This window comes from Plectropomus leopardus, chromosome 11, assembly GCF_026936395.1.
Source record: "Plectropomus leopardus strain MGB_pleo_1.0 chromosome 11, ASM2693639v1, whole genome shotgun sequence".
In the NCBI taxonomy this organism is placed as follows: domain Eukaryota; kingdom Metazoa; phylum Chordata; class Actinopteri; order Perciformes; family Serranidae; genus Plectropomus; species Plectropomus leopardus.
In genome coordinates, this window is record NC_142186.1 from 6,863,747 (window position 1) to 6,881,875 (window position 18,129).

General features: G+C 39.8%; 1 protein-coding gene across 7 annotated transcripts in view; it reads right to left on the reverse strand.

Moving 5' to 3' along the window:
- Positions 1–18,129, reverse strand: part of oxr1a (oxidation resistance 1a) — a 208,832-nt gene that overhangs the window by 81,634 nt on the left and 109,069 nt on the right. The window contains exon 1 of one of the 7 annotated variants that reach the window (XM_088083903.1): positions 12,625–12,970. The exons of 5 other annotated variants lie outside the window; for them this stretch is intronic. In XM_088083903.1, the coding sequence (XP_087940029.1) occupies positions 12,625–12,784 (160 nt within the window). In that variant the 5' untranslated portion in view covers positions 12,785–12,970. Of the gene's footprint in view, positions 1–12,624; positions 12,971–18,129 lie in introns of those variants that run through there. One more of the 7 variants, XM_042489231.2, reaches the window with a different exon arrangement.

Sequence of the window (18,129 nt, forward strand, 5' to 3'; positions counted from 1 at the left end):
TAAGGTTATTGCACTTTGAGCAATATTTCTCTGCAAGTCAAAGTCGGGGGTGGGAGGGTGTGAGTGAGTACGTGTTTGAGGGGTACAGGGGACATGATGAATGGTCTCACTGAAGTCTAACTCTGCATCGCCCAGATCGATAGTGATGATACATATACATAATGTACACTTGCTTCCACAACAACTCTGTGATTCATCTTAACCATCAGAGTAAAGCAACATTGTGACTCAACTGATGATGTGCAAAAGGCCATTAATGACCAATGTCCATTCACTATTATTATATAATCACCCTTAATTAATTAAATAATCTTTGGATCGCCTCGAGAGAAATCTCATGGAAGGAAGCAGATGGTAGGAAATGGAGCACAGTTGGTATGAGCACACTTGTGTTGCCCAAACTTTGTGATGCAAAGGCGCATTTTTATCGGTTCGCGTCGCCCTTTGGAGCCCTGGCACTCTGCATCTCGGCAGCAACACTAACCTCTCAGGTTGCAGCACCAATCAATAGCAGGAGAAGTGATGAGCTCAGCTAGGGAGAAACACAAACTCTGCATTATCAGATCTTCTTATTGAGCCAAAAGAAAAAGGTCCAGCTCAGGAGGCAAGATTTGAATACAGTACGGTCAAATGCGTGTACAAGGTGTACAACATGCGTGTACAACCCAGAGGTAACTGTCATATTATGTACACTCTGAATAATAACAGCAGCATTAAATCAGTGAGTAAGTAACTATGTATTTTTTTTATCAGTGGCTATCTGGCATCATGTGCCAATTAAGGGATAATAATACATGCAGTTATGGAAGATGTAACAGGAGCACAAAAGCACATGAAGGCAATACCATACCACTCCATTACGGCAGTGAGACTTAACTTGCTTTGCTTAGGTTTGCTGCCAGTTTTGCAAAATTACAAGAGGCCAGGGGCCAGTCCCAGCAGCCCCATATGTGTTTTTAGGATTTTAGGACATTTCTAGGACTTTAATATGTTTCTAGGAATTTGACTTTGTAGGATTAGATTTTAGTTTATATATTTAGTTTGTATTTTAGGACATTTTTCATAATTTAGGAATTTTCTAGGATTCAGGACATTTCTAGGATGTCAGGACCTTTCTAGGATTTCAGAACATTTCGAGGATTTTAGCACCTTCTCAGATTTTAGGATGTTTCTAGGTTTTTAGGACATTTCTACAGTTTTCAGATGTTTCTAGAATTTCAAAACATTTCTTGGATTTTTGGACATTAGGGGCTTAGCTAGAGGTGTGGAGGATTCTCCACTGGCACTTAAAAAAAAAGGAAAAAAACCCTCTATTTTGATGCTGTTTTATGCACTCTGGCTTATGTATACTAACAGGACAATGTGAACAGGAGTATCACATTGCTTTGAAGCATCTCTAATAATAATCTCAAATACTGTGAAAATACTCATTTTTTTGCATTAAAGGAACATATTCTTTTAATACTTAAGGACCTTTTACTGATTATACCAAAAGTGCAATTTTGCAGGGCTTTTAATTGTAATTTAGTACTTTTATATTGCAGTATTGTAACTTAAACTTGCCTAAGAAGTCTGACAACATCTCCGACTGCTGCATTAAATAAAGGCAATAAGCAGGGTGAGTAATGTAAAATGCTCCTCAAAGTGCACCTCCTATCTAACCACAGTCTGTAATGGCATATAAAAAAACACTGCCTGTATCACCTACACCTACAGCTTGCTTTCCATTTACCCAGACAGATCTGCTGAGATCAAGAGGAAAAAAACAAGACGACGTCTCCTCAAATCCATCTGCATGACTAACTATCACACACAAGGGGAAGGGACTTGACAACTTGATGAACCATCTCTCTCTTTAGCAATAAAACAAAACTCAGCTTACAAACTGTTTCAGTGCAAAATGTTTATCCTTTACGATACAGCAAGCTTAGAAGGACAGGTGGTACAAGAGAATAATAACTCAGCTGAGGTTCAAAACAGAATTTTCTCTTCCAAGTTTCCTTTCCCTAGACCATGTTAAACGAAAAAACAAACCAGTTAGGAGTTCTTTGTCAAACATTTACAGATAAGGAAGGATGACCTCACTAAGGGCGAGTAAGCTGACTGACATTTTGGCACAAGTTTGTTGCAGTCGTTGACCAAATGGTGCAGCCCTTTATTGACCACAATGTGCTCAGATTTCTCTTACTGCAGCAACTGCAAATACACTAATAGCCTTATGTTTCTAGAGTGTTTTGTGAGAGTAGATTTTTTAAATGTTGGTCTTTAAAGCCGTTCAAACAATTTGTAACTAACTTTTAGCATAAATACTCAATTAGGAACCAATATCTCAAATCTATTGTACATACTAGAAACTGGTTAAAACACACTTTTATTTCTATGTGGTTATCTTATTTTACCTACAAATCACCATGCTTCCTGTACAAAACCTCACCTTGTACTCATGCATACTAAATGGAAAATGGCCTTGCATTTGTATAGCGCCTTTCTAGTCTTCCAACCACTTGAAGCACTTTTGCAGTGTATGCCACATTCACCATTTGCCACCCACATTCACACACTGATAGCCAAAGCTACCGTACAAGGTGCCACATTCTCCTCAGTTGAACACATGCACACTCACACACTGATATCTTGCTCAAGGATACCTCAACATGCAAACTGGAGGAGCCGAGGATCGGACTACTGATCTTCCGATTAGTGGACGACCTTGTCTGCCTCCAGAGTCACAGCCACCATGCCAACATACAGAAAGCAGGGTGTATCTACTGCACTTAACAGTTTAGTTGATAAGGTCGCCATTGTTTACATCTCAATCTATCATGAGCACGAGCCTTTTGTCCACAAGTAGATGAACGTTTCCTTCTGCACCATGATACAGCTGGCCAGTGTAGTTCGGTAAGGAAAACAGTTCCTATTAGGGTTTGGGAAGTATCTATTTTTCATACCTTTATATCTCTCTGGAATTTCATGGGGGTATATGACAGAATTAGTGATCCTGCTGTTGTCCGACTGTTTACATTCCTGTAATGTTATCCCCACCACTCTGAGTTGCCATGTCTGTCAGCTCGGTGGCCTGTTCCATCAGTATAGACTGGAAATTGATCTCTGGTGGCACGTGCTGTGCAAAACATACAACGGGTCTAACAGAAAGAAGAGCATCTGTAGTTTTACTGTATTAAAAGTTATACTGTTGGGATGTCTAGAGATCCTGATACACCGCAATACCACCCAGGACAAGTTCTTACATGGAACTGCTCACAACAAGGTCTGCAAATTATTTTGAGTAACCGAGTCATGATTTCTGGAAATAGACATTGCTGTCAAGTTTCAAACATATTTTTTGGGCGCTTTGAGCACCACAAGCCAAGTGCCCTCTAGTTCTTTTATATTGGAGAGAAGGGAGACATCTCAATGACTGATGTCTCCAACAGCCTGCAACTCACACAAAACAATCTAGATTGATAAATAACACTACAGTTAAGAGGAAAACTAGGTGCTTTGATTTTTTTGGTGAACTGTCACTTTAACTAGTTTAAAATTTCTCAGTTTTGAGATCAATAAAGTATATCTATCTATCTATCTAATTAGTTTTACAGTGTGGTCAAATTAGCTCCTCTGATAGGACTGAGGCCTTCTCCTCTTGTGCCCAGAGGATATACAGAAAAGTCAGTTGACAGAGAAAATAGAGAATGTCCCTAATTGTCCTCAAACATTCATCTCAGACTAAATTGAGCTTAGTTATGCCTTGCAAACACTTTATATGGCTATTTGACAAAGACAGGCCATGTTGTATTGTTTATTAACTTAATGTGAGAAGGCTAGAGTAGTAAAAACCAATGATTTATTAACTAGTCTTCTTAGTTGTGTCTTGTGTCACAACCACAAACTCTTGGCTTAGAGGGTTAATATTTCACCATAAAAAATAACATCCATGGGTGTTCCCTTAACTCCTGCTAGAGAGTGACACAATCATCTGTAAACTTCATCAAATGTCGTTTCACATCGACTCCCCGATGATTAACTTAAAAAAGCAAGCGAAATCTTCCCAGCCTGAATCAACGAAAGTAAGAGCTGCTTTCCCTGCCATGATAAACAGAGTCACCCTTAGCAGAGTCCTTTGGCTTAAAAAGTCTATAGGCAGGAAGTTTGCAAGTGATAAACCCAAATCCAGGCTTCAAAACATCCCTTTAGAAACTCCAGCTCATACCCGTGCTCTTCTTAAGCCTGTAGTTTTATTGCTGTGATGTGTTCAGTGGGGATATTACCACCACAGGTGTGAATATGAGGGCTGTGTGTTTCCAGAGGCTGGGTTCTCTTTTCAGCCAAGGTGATGAAAACGCAAAAGATGCAACTGAATTACTCTGATAAAGTCTTAATTACCTTCCCTTGAACGTCAGCTGTGCTCAGCATTTTGTGCTCATCATCTGGCCTCTTTGACACATCTGCTATTGAAAATATCTTTTACTGATGATGGAATGGCAATCACAACATGTATAGCGCTACTCAGCTTATTGGCCATGTCTAATTTAAATCACTTCAGGCCTATTGCCCTGTGATGGGGATATGTTGCTACCAAGCTCAGGCTCTCTGTCTCTATTTTTGTCTGGATTTGACTAGGGTTGCACAATAATATCAGCATGCCATTGGTAATGGCAGATAACAGCTTTAAAATGAACTATTGGCATTAGTCTGAAATGATATTTCTGCCATTATCAAAAGGGCAATATGATGACACTTTACTTAATTGAAATTTCATCAAATTTGCCCTGGTTTTGGCTATTATCAGGATTATTTCAGGGTTAGAACCATCCAAGGCTGTTAAAATGGGATGAATTTTACAGTTTTGTTTATAATTTGTCACATAAAAATAAATATTGCATGTTTAACATGTAACCTACATTGAAGTAGCTTTTCTTGTTTTGCCCAGTTAATGTGCACATTCTTAAAAGAATTGTGTTTTATGTCTGCTTCTGCCACTAATGGGCCATCATGATAAGAGTAGGAATAAAATGTTAATTTCAGTAAAGGTGAGACTATATGTTGTCTGCAATTAGGTAAACAAACGCCCATATATTGGTATCTGCATTGGCAATCGGCTAAAATAAGTTAAAAATTACTGGCATATCGGATAACAACTAAAGCCCAATTCTGTGCATCCCTAGATTTGACTTCTAAAACTCAACTCCTTTCTAATTTCAGGAGATGCTTCATCCTGTTAGAGGGACAGACTGTCATGATTTTGGTGACAAACTCCTTGGAGAAAGATACAGTTTCAGTATGGTCATTGATATTGTTGACTCTTGAAACACACACCAGTTTGTGTGAACAAAGCATCCTTGAAAAGTCAGGGAAGCTTTGTTAGTTCAAACTCTGCACGCACTTCTAAGTGTTTTGGAGCGCTGCGGTCCGATGATTCCAGTGGGACTCCTGCCACTTATGTTCCCATGACACAGCCGTAACAGATCCCAGGAGGGCCTCATAATGGCATGCAGGGCGAGTGACACACTGATGCAAACTGCTCAAGGACTTTTTGGAAATTAAGGTGATTAAAATCACCTATTACAGTGCTGAGAGCATCAGCAGATTGCACTTTCTGAATCATCCCGATAATTGCGGCAGAGTATGTGTCAGCCTTCGGGTGAACGTGAACAGTGACAAATAAGTGAACACCCAGGGGGACAGAGAGAAGTTAGAGATGCATAGAGTTTAATGTCAGGGGGAGGACAAAGTTGCTCTTGTACAGCAGCACTGGTGAATCATCTGCTATTAATATATGGGCACACAATCTGTTTATGTGATAACATGGACACTTCCCTGTAATATTTTGTCCAGAGTTTAGCTCTTGCTGGATCAGAGGTGCTTTTAAATTTGACAAAATGTGTATATTCAAGGTCCTAACACATCAATACACAAGAGCAGTGAGCTAAAAGGCAATGTTTCTCCGGGTCCAGTTCAATGGCATCCATTGCCCATATATTTCCTTGGCTATGTTCACATTACAGGGCTTAATGCTTATTCCAATTATTTCTGCAGATCTTATCTTTCTACCAGGACTGTCCACAATTCTGTTTGCAGTGACCTGCATCTGACATCACTGAGAACAAATCTCTGCCCTGAAATGTCTCACAAGCAACCAATACCGTCACACACATGGAACAATAACAAAAAACATCACATTTGTGAAACGGGCATTTAGGGAAAAAAATAATGACATAGTGGTGTGCTCATCTACCACATGATTTGCTTCGGAGGTCATATGTTAAAAATGGGACTGCTCTTTGTTCAGAAAGCTGTTTCTCTGACAGCACTCTCTGCATGTATAATTATTTTGTAGAAAACCATAATCAGACCTTCGTTTGGTTACTAGACAACACACTGGTGTGAAATGGAACATTTTGGGACTACTAAGGTTTCAGAGTTATGAGCCATCGAAACATTGGCATGAAGGTGAGAAGAAGATTGAATGTATAAGCCACAGCTCTATCAGCAGCTCGAGCTGGAAGATCTGTGGAGCAATAGGTGTGGGTGCAGAAGTCAGGATGGTGGGCCCATGATGTAGAGGGCGTCAAGATGCGATGCGAGTCTCTGTGATACTAGGTGCGCATCTGCAGAAAGGTCGCCCATCTTTAACAGCTAGCTACGGCTAACCACTTGAACAGACCACATATCACAATCTAACTTACACGTCATGGTCCGAATTTCAACCATGGATGTGACTCGCGTGTGCACCAATTTACGCTCATCCACAGCATGTATATGTAGAGATCAATTTATGTGCATCCACAGAAGATTTACTCTATTAGTGAAGACATCTACAAGCAATAAAAATCAGCTACTTTCATTTTTACCACCAACCTAAACCTTACTCAGAAGCTAAAACATTTCCAAGTCCAGTTGTGGAAAAACTGAGAGATGAAGGGATTACTCTGCTGGTGAGTAATTTCATCTCGGAGGGTTATGTAGCTAACGTTGTGGACTTTTTGCGTATGTGCGCCTGGTATCGCAATGGTAACTATGTGGTTTGTCCAACTGGTGTAGCCATAGCTAGCTGTCAAAAATGGCCAACCTGTCTGCACATGCGCACCTCGTATCACGTAGGGACTCATACTGGGTCTTGACAGAGGGTTTTACAGAGGAACAGTCTCTGTTGATGCGTGGTACTGGTGCTAATTGATACTTGGCATTAGTGTATCGATATAGTATTCCCACGCAAAATATCACAATACTATGTTGTATCACTATTTTCCCCACCTCTGAAAAAAAACAGATCTGTGTCACATGAGAGCAAAAAGATTTTGGCCACATTTGCTTATTATGTTAATCTAGCCCTTGAGTTCCAAGTGGCTCTAAATCTGTAGGTCAGGATCCCTAAAAGTGGGATCATTAGACAATTACCACGATGGGAGAGCAGAAAAACTTCAACATTATTTTTTAATTTTTAGAAGCTCCTGTACATCTTTGCTTTAACTGGATTTTTTATCTGGAGTTTTGCCTCTTTAAGTCTTTTTTGTTTTACACAAATATGCAACTACTGAAGTCACATGCCAAAAAGGTTGGGAATCATTGTGCTAAAGCACCTGAGAAATCTGATCCATAATATACTGATCAATATTTAGACCCTGCACAGAACTGTGACTATGACTGTGCACTTTTTTGATCAATATATACGATGTGGAAAGATATAGCTAAAAATAAAAAATAAAAAATAAAAGAATGAAAGGAGAAACCGATATTAAAGTGCACTTTTGGAAAATAGCTGGGATTATTTTATAAAACCATGAGTAATGTGGACTTTGTTTGCCTGCAAGTCTTCCGCCACTGCTTAGATTTTTTCCAATCAAATATCACATTTAAATACTACTTTCCAGAATATCTTGTCTTTCTAGTTTCTTCACAGAGTTTAGTGATAAAATCAGACGAGAAACACACACACACACACACACACACACACGACTGCGACTGTTGTTCACCCAGTGTCATCTCTCAGAACATTCAGGAGAGAGTCATAAGATGCTGATTACAGCTGAGACAGGATGATCTGCGGGAGCATGCAGTGCTGTAACTGCGCTTCAGTGCCTGCAGGTGTGGCAACTGTGTCTACGGTAGAAACCTTAAATCCTGCTGTTGTGTTTCTAAAGGGACTTTTTAAATCTCTCTATTGTGTCTATACTTTTGCCTCTTACCAGGTAAGCCTGCAGGATTTTGCAGTCAGTCTTTGCATGGCAATTCATCTCAGTCACTACTGCCAGTTAAACCAATACCTCAGATAGCTGTGTGGTAAAAGGATAGAAGATGCTATAGAGCCATCAAAATACAATTCTGAGTGTCGAAAGCCATCAAGTTGCAGGGGTGGCCTGGTGGCCTTGTCATGTAGCTGAGGAGGGCAAAACTGCATCTTTACTCTTCTTTTTCTACCAGCAGCAACTTCTCATTCCCACTGACCATCTCGTGAACTCATTGACACGCATTCCAACCTGCAACAGCTCAGAGCTGTCCCACTGTGAAAATCAGACAGGGCTTGAAAGGTCCCTCACAGGCTTTTCAGGCAATTTATGCAAACTTAAAAGCATCCTGCTTGGGGTAATTAACTACAGTTTCTGAGTTCTAATGCTACAAGTGGAGATGACCATTAAAGGAGCTCTGTACGATATTCAGAGCGCAGCTATGATTCAGAGGCTGTCTGCACACGGCTCTCAACATGGAGGTGGCCAAGCCTGCAGCTAGCAGCTAACAGTGCAAACACTGACCATTTATTGAGAGGACAGCAGCCCCAGAGACAGTCCTTCAGCGCTGGGTGTAGCCTGTATAACCATGGCAGGAAGTTTGCTGATCTGGTGTGGAGATTGCCTTCCTCTGTAACTGTGAAAGACGTCCATACCCGCAACATGTTTGACTGTCTAGGCAGCATGCATGAAGCACTTGTGCTTTGTCTTCTTCTCTGTGTTTGTTGGTGGCTCACAAACCAACGTCACAGGTGTACTGCCACCACCTACAGTATGTCCATGTGTGAAGATGCTGCTCTTGTTAAGTCAATGAAAGCAATTTGCCTTTGTGTTATCAGCTCTAATATCATTACCAGAATAATTCATTGATAAGAAAAATTTCTATTATCAGCCAATACTTTATTGGCCTGATATATTGGCCCGTAGCCAGACCATCTACCACAATAAAAAACAGAGAAGCTCGGATTACAACACAAACAGAGAGAGTGACCTTATCCCCTGTTTAGGATGCCATTACTCCACTATATAGCAAATAGCTGTTTACTTCTGTATTCATGAATCTGAATCTGGGCTGTACCTGACTCAAAAGTTTAACAGTCAAATCAGATCAGGTTTTTCTTTCCGTAAGAAGTTTTAACATTTGAACAGGGCTCAGCAGGACGTTAAGTGCGACAGCGGCATTCATGTAATATATAGTGAACATGCTAACAGCGCTAACAACAGCTCACAAATGCACAACATTTTTGCCGACACTCCATACATAACAAAAGTCAGAGACTGTATAGTATTAAGTTGATCTCAGCTGTAAAATCACTAATTCCTTAATTTAAGGTGCAGTCTCTCTCTCCCTCCGTGACACTGTCTGCATGTCCGCAACTGCTTGTACAAAAGAGTAGCGTGAAAATCACAAGCACTAATTCAAAATCAGGGGACCAAACATCCCCAGAAGTACACTGCACAGCACATTGACTAGCAAAAATATGAAAATACAACAATCAAACAATAAAGAAAAAAACTGCTCAACTTGAAGCAATCTCAGTCAACTGAGGGGTCTCAAGCTGATGACTAGAATCTCCAGCTTTCAAGGGGCAGAACTACTCTGACTGTCATACAAACCCTGTGATAGTCTGGGGACCTGTCCAAGATGTGCCCCTCGTCTTGCCCAATGTCAGCTGGGATAGCCCCAGCCCCCCATTGACCTTAAATAGGATAAACAGTTACAGTTAAATGCTGGATTCATGGATGTCATATAGAGCTCCTTTCAAAAAGCCACTGAACATGCCAGAAACCAGAAGTTCACAAGCAAACACTTCTTTATATGAGGGAAAGATCCTGTTTGGGCTTTCATCTATTTGAATCAAACAACATTTATGCAACAAAATGATCTATGGTCACTGGTCAAACTCCCACTTGACAGATATTGGAACTTTCAAACACATTAATGCTGAAATAAGTCCGCGACAGAAAATGTGGAACAATTTTAACAACTGTTTCACTTTGTGATAAAGCAAAATCACCTAACATTACCCAGTTTCCGCTCTGTGACTGTTCAAGATTTGCCCCTCTTCTTCATCTGATCTCGTTTTATCTGAATATCTTTCGATTTTAAACTTTGATCTGACAAAAAGAGCAATGCGAAGATGTTATCTTGTGTTTCTTAGAAAATTGTGAAAGATGTTCTGCTATTTTCTAGGCCAAATGATTCATTGATTGAAAGTGAAAACAATTTTATATGTTCTTTTTTATTTCTTTTAAAATATGTCTACGTGTCTTTAAATGTTTTTTTATATTTTTGACCTCACACTGATCTGTGGAGAACGGTATATCGCACCCATGCATGCCGCGTGTATAGTAAGGAAGTGACAAATAAACCTGATTCTGAACTTTCAGATTAAATGATAATGAAAATATCATCAGCAGCCCTGACCAAAATTTCCCAGTCTCAATTCAGCGGATGAGCTGGCTCAGGTGTCACCTCGACAGTGGAGCCTCAGTCATGTGTTAGTATGTGGTCCTATATGAGAGGAGATCACAAGCCCTTTTCCAGTTCAAATCTTGGACGTCACACGTGAATGGTCTCTTTGATTTTCTCTGGCAAATATATTACTAGTAATATACACAGACTTTTATTCAGACTAAGCAACAGAGCTTCTGTTTTATTAAACAACTGAACCTCACATTTTCCTAGCCACCAAGCTGCCTCTGCCCCCAGTTATGTGCTGTCCCATTCCTAACGCATCATTTGGAGCTCAGACATTTACTCTCATGTTTACTGAACAATAATCACAAAGGTGATGTCAAAGTCTGTGGCTTACGGGATAGAGTGGACAGTCCACTGGGCCCTTCATCAGTGTTGTCAAACAGTGCAGTGCCCACCCAGACTTCAATTACTTCCTCGTCTCTAAAGTCGTCCTCTTACTTTCACTACCTGACTACACGTCTAGTTAGTCTCATTCTTCCCCCTGAGCAGGGTGGTAGCCTGCAGACACACGCCGCCCCCGCGGTCCACTCTGGTGCTTGAAGAGAGAGGCACAGGGACTGCTAATGAACCCAACTGCCATCCGTGGCGTTTCAAGAGCAGCAGAGCATGCATCTGATTAATCTTTGTCCTAATTAGATCGAACAATTAACCTGCCTGCCACAGAGCTCTGGAGCCTGATGACTCTGCATGAGCTGCAAACCCCTGTACATTAAACCAGAGCAGCGTGCCCTCACTTTGCAACTTTCTGTTTTCAGAACAACCAATTAATGCTAACTAATAGTGCAAAGCCTTCTGTGTGATATTTCCACGGATCGTGTGGCCGAGAGCTCAGATCCATTTCTGCATTTCATTTCAATAGTGCCACAGTTCTCAGCTTTTAATTCAAAGTCAGAGAAGGCACTGATGATGGGTTTCATAATAAATTATGTGTGAGAGGCAAAGCAGAAAGGGGGAAAAAAAATCCAATCTTCATTAACATGGAGATACTCCCTGATGTGAAATGCCTTGAGGACATGCTTGTTCACTCACTGACTGGATGGTTTAGCATGCGCTGCCTGCTGATCTGAAATATTTGGGATGCCTCAGTTGTTACAGGCAGTGTGTCCTCACAACAAACTGGACAGGCAGAGTGCAACCATGGACAGTGTGTACTTGGCCAATATATTGAGAAAGACAATATCAGGAAGGAAAGTAGTATGTGGGGGGTGGCTCATTCCTATGAACTCACAATCCAGGAAGTCTTTCTCAACATGTGTACATCAACAAGTGTTACATCACGTATCTGTGTCCCAGTATTCTGCTTTCTGCATGTTTTAAAGAAAAATGAGTGAATCTTAATTTTAAGTAATGTAGGCTACAAGTTCTGATCAAAAGCTCAGGTGACAAGGCTGCAAGCTACAGCAACAGCAGGTGTGTTAGTTGCAAACTTCGTTCAAAATATAATCTAAAACGTTTGAGGTCTAATTCGAATGCTGCCATATGCTAATTTCGGGTTAAGCTTATTATTATTATTCGGGTGAATTCACGATGATTTAAAAAAACAAAGCTGATTTTCAATAAACTCAACTTTTGTATGAACTGGTAGAGGGCACTTAAAACGGCGTGTTTGTGACATGAGTGCGGAAATAACTAAACCAAAAGTGTAAAGTACATAAAAATAAGCAAAACTTCATGTAAAAAAAAATGCCGAATATAAGAGTGACACTCAAATTTTGTGTCTACATCTTAACATTCGTTCTACCATCTAGGAAAAGTATCAAAAGAAAGAGGACATTGTAAATTGAACGGTTTTTAAAGGTACTTTGGCAGTAGGCTCTGAGGGAGAGCATGCTTTGCAGGTCTGGTTTCTCTGGAGAGCTCCCCTGTAGTCTTCAAACAAGCTAACTGTGCTGTCACGGAACTGAATAGTCGACTAACCTGTTTTGGAGTGGTCGGTGTTACGGTCGTGAGTTGTCTCAGCATGATGTTTTTGAATTTCGACAGTCTCCTCTCCGGGTCCAGACCATAGTCTCTGAGAGATTGCGTCCCTGACAACTCTGACAGCGCTGCTGCTCGAAATAGAATATAAGAAGTCCATAACGCTACGGTTACAACTAAGCTAGTTTGGCTAACAACAAAGCTTTCAAAGTGTGAGAAAGCCCGCTGTCATGGTGCAAAACGCAGTTTCAACAAGAAGCCACGGGCTCAAACTTGCGGTGCGAAAAGCTTCCGACACTTTACACATTCCAAAACAGGAACTCATCGAAATACGCCAACGAGAGCAAACTTTTTGCCCCTAGTGGAGTCAGGTTGTGCAACGCTGTTTGGCAACAGACTGACTACGTGTGCAGCGGCCCACTGCCCCACTGGCCTATATTTACACTGCTGACAAATGCATACATATGTCAAATACTCTGCCCATATTTCATTAAACTCCGAGGAACCAAAAACCGACAATATTTTGGTTTAGCAAACACCGACTTAGTGAAACTACTAAAGCACACATAGCTTTTATTTTTGCAGAGGATCTCAGTTTATATGACATACCTTTTTCAGTGAATCCCAAATAGTAAAGGTTTTCTTTCTAAAATTTCAAAATTTCCTTTAACAGATAGGCCTGAATATATATAGAAGGCAACATTTATACTGGGCAGTTAAGTTTAAAAATACACATGCAGTGGGGCCTTCAAAGGGGGACGGGGGGCATGGCCCAACCATACTGTGTGCAAGAAACTGTGCTGCATTGTCTAAGCTGGTGTGAAGGTAGTGATGTCCTCTGAAACTAAACAAACTAAGTCATCTGTTGGTACTTACCATTTTGGCATAACTTGTAAGGAAAGGGGGTTATATAACACTCCAAAGTTTAGCTAAATATTGGCAGGGAAACAGCTGGCATGGTCACTTTCAAAGGGGTCCCTTAAATTCTATTCCTCAAGATTTATAAATGAAAATGTTTAATAAGTACCCACAATTTTCTCCCAAACTTGAGTAGGCCTATTTCCAGTAAATGTTTTGTTCCTTACAGTCAATATACCCTACCTTCAATACCTTCATATTAAAGCTTATATTTGCTTTTTAAAGGAAAAGAACAACCAGCCTATTTGAAGAACAATGAATAGCCAAGTATGCATATAAACATAATACATTGAAACACAATTGTTTTTTGGAACTGAAAATGTTCACTGTTCCAGTAATTGTCTTTGCACATCAGATAATTAGTGATATTCAGTGTTGGAGAGCAAATAGATAAATGTAACAAGTTGCATTAATTAAATAACAAAAAACAAAAAAAGCAATTGTAATTAGTTCATGTTACTGAGAAAAAAAAACTGTTCATAAATTGTTAATATTAAAATAATGGTGATTACATTAAAATTCTTTGTAGAGCTAAAAAACTATTCTGATGCTCTGCACCTTTTCACTGTGCAGGAATGCCTTATTTTGGCAGAGCCCATATCAAGACATTTTTCAGCTTAATAGTCTAGTTTAAATCATTTGTCTGAAAAGTAATTAAGAAGTAATCAAATGTAATGACATTACTTTGATGAAGTAATTAAAATGGTAACATTACTTATTACTTTTTTATAGGGTAACTAGTAACTGTAATCTATTACATTTCAAAAGTAACCTTCCCAACACTGGTTAAATTAACCGTGAAATAAGAAACCAAAGATGCCAGTATGCTATTTTTATCCCATATTGAAGGGACTCTATCTGTCCACCCCATGAAAAATTTCTGAGCATGTCCCTGTATATTATGTTTCTTAAGGTTTTAGATTCTGTAATCTCTACATAGCTATTTCTACAGGCCCTGCATTTATTTTGAAATGAATAATGAGTTGCAGATCAAGTGCTGATTGGAGGCAGAGTTCTAAAGGTTATCATAATTCAGATCATTGCAGTGAATAATGAACTTTAAATAAATAAATAAATAAATCTTTCCAGATACATAATTAACTGCATAAAAATGTAACCCAGCTCAGCCAACACCCATTTCCAGACTGTTGCTAGGATATTTTACAGCCATTAAGTGTGGGGCTTTATGACACCCGAGAGAATGACATCCGTCTGACACCCACCATAATAACATTCTAATAAATTGAGACATTCGGAGCCAAAGTACACTTCTGCGCTCATATGTGACTCGAGGGGGCACGGCGAGAACTCTGGACCTGTGACATATAAGTGGCTGCTCGTCTAGTGTGGGATGGAAGGAGATGGCATTTGAGGTGGGTAAATGAATGTGGGAAAAGTGAAAAAGCAGCAGACCAGAACAGCGTGTAATAATTGGGCCGTAGAGTCGAGTGTTGAGCTGAAAAAGACAGTGATGCATTATTCATCTGGGGACGGAGCAGTTGTGAGACTGGAGTCGGGGGTGTAAAGAAATCCTGTAATGTTTCAGGTGAATTAGAGGAGTGATCAAAATGGGGGTTTGCATTTGTTCACTCTGTCATATCAAAAAAAGTTAAAGGGGGAAACATTTCTAATCAAGCTGTAATGTGACAGGGGGAAGTACCTGGTGTCTGTGGTAGGTGGGCTGAGGTTGAAAAAGCTGTTGGAGTGCTTGAACCAATGAGTCAGGGCCAGATTCAATACTGAATGTGCTCCATCTGCTGGTTATATCAGGTAGTGCATAGTGTCCTTTGGAAAAAGTCAAAGTGCAGATGAGGAGCAGCAGCAATCATAATCAAAATGCAGTCACAATCATGTAGTTTGCAGAAACCTACAAATATTTAAATTTGTTTTATAAGAATAATGCTTACTTTTTTTAACAATTAAGTAAAGAGGGATCCTCTCCTTATAGTATACAGCAAAATGAAACAGAGAAAAACAGCAAATCGTCACATATGACAATCTGGAATCCGTGAATCTTTGGGCATTCATTAATTTCATTTCATTCCAGATTTTGATCGTTACTTTCATGACTGTAAAACAGCCTGCAGCATGTAAACCAGTAAGACGGGTCTTATGCAACCAGTGTTCGAAAAGTATTCTGATCCATTTCTTAAGTACAAGTAGTAATGCCACAATATAAAAATGCTCTGTTACAAGTAAAAGTCCTACATTAAAAATGTTCCTTAAGTAAAAGTAAGCATGTATAAATATACTATATACTACTATATACTAAATACTTAAAGTGTTAAAAGTGAAAGTACTCAATCCAAAAAAAATACTTATACTACTACTGCTTATAATAATAATAATAATAATAATAATAATAATAATAATAATAATAATAATAATAGTTTATATTATTCAAAATATATGAATAAATAAGAACATTTTCATGTAATTTATTCAGACGGGTGGTTTAATTTATGACAAAACATATCTTATAAACGTATCTTATGCTTTCTAGGCAAAAATCTTAATCTGTAAAGTAGTTATTAATTAAAGCTGAAATGTACAATATTTCTTGCTGGAATGTGGTAGAGTAAAAGTACACCTATAAAGTGGCATGAAAACAACAGACTCAAGTAAAGTACAAGTGCCTCAGATCCGTGTTTAAATACAGAACTTGAGCAAATGTACTTAGTTACATTCCACCACTGTATGCAACCAACTACAGTACACGTACATGTAAAATACCATCTTGTGTCATTTTAACAGCCATTTCTGTCAGCAGCTGTGAGGCTGATGTATGAGCCTCTTGATGGACTTGCAGTTGGGGGATTTTATTTGGCCCTCTGCTCCTCTCTGACCTTGCACGAGGCCCTGCTGGTACACTTGGCACTTGGACAGTGTGTTTAGACGGGTCTCAGACTGGCCCGGTGCCACCCCACAGGGCCTTGTAGCTGCGTGATATACTGTGTTGTTGTACAGCTGCCCAGAGCGGTCATCAAATCATCCATAACATCCTCAGAGGGAGCAGACTAGCTTCCTCCCCCAGCCTCATAGGTTGACAGATATACTTTGTTGCAGTGCAGACCGTTAAGCTGAATCTACTTATAAAGGGGCCTATTTTCTCAGAGAAGTCCTCCAATCTCTAATTAAGCTTTAGTGTGACCAAAGAGGGAAAATGAAAGAATTCCCTCTGTGCTCATCCAACAACATGAGCCTCATTGCACGGAAATTATGCTTGTTCTACTTAAGGTAGCAAGCTTGATGTATTAACTGTTTTCTATATTTTAAAGATGATTAAAATACTTTGAAACCAATTAGTAAACTAGCATTCATTATGGTGTTATGTTGTAAATGTCTGCAAATTACTCTGCTTGTTTGTGGCTGATTGGTCATTATACAGCACTCAACTTATGGCCCACAAGCCAAATCTGGCGCATGATAGGGTGCCTGGTGGCCCCCAAACCATTTTCTAATTCACAAGAAAAAAAAAGGATTCACACTGGGAATTGTTTTTGTACTTTTTTTACACACAATGTGCCAAAGTTCATTAAACAACAAAAATAGATCTTGTTTATAAAAAAAGTGTCAGTGGAGGATCCCCAACAGAGGTCTGAGCTTATTCTTTAATGTCCTTTAGTCCTACAAAAATCCTAAAATCCTCAAATCCCAGAAACATTCTACAAACCTAGAAATGTCCTCATATCCCAGAATTACTCTAAAATCCTAAAAACCTCCTAAAATCAGAAATTTCTTGAAGTCCTCAAAACGTTGCAAATCCTAGAAATGTCCTCGTAACCTCGTAAAAAACCTTGAAACGTGCTAAACCTCCCAAAAAATAAGAAACATCGTAAAATCTGTGAAATGTCCTAAAATCTGTGAAATGTCCTAAAATCGTAGAAATGTCCTAAAATCCTTGATAGGCACGTCCTAAAATTAGAGACACATCCTAAAATCCTAGAAACTTCCTTAAATCCAAGAAACATGTATGAGGCTGCTGCGACTGGCCCCTGACCTCCTGTCATTTAGTGGCCCCCATGCAAAGCAAGTTGAGTCTCCCTGTTATACAGCCCCCCTTATGTACAATATCCTTTCATTTGTGCGGATGTTTACAGTGCATGCAGAAGTTCAAACTATTCTTTTCTTATCATTCACCCTCTAGTATGATCAGATCAGCGCCTGAGAGCGCAGTCATGCACTGGTGACGGAATCATTCTGTTTAATGACTTGAAAGTGGTGAAGTCTTGTTACACAAGAACCCGTACAAAAACCTCCTGGTGTCAGCAGCTGCCAGCGAGAGCCCTGAGAGGGTCTTGTGTGTGAGGCTTTGTCATCGTCTGAGAGCGGGGCACTGGGGAGCGAGTGTTAATCTCAGCAGTTTCCCACTGAGAGCCAGGTAGGCTGCAGCTCTAATCCTGAGAAGAGGAGCACTTTCATTACGGAACAACAAACATGAAGGCCACTGGGGAGCTGCTGCTTTGCTGTCAACGGATGGCCGGACTACACTAGCGAGGTTACATAAGCGGGCTGAACACCAGCATGTGTGCACTAGAATGGCTGTATTAGCATGTACACACACACACACACACACACACACACACA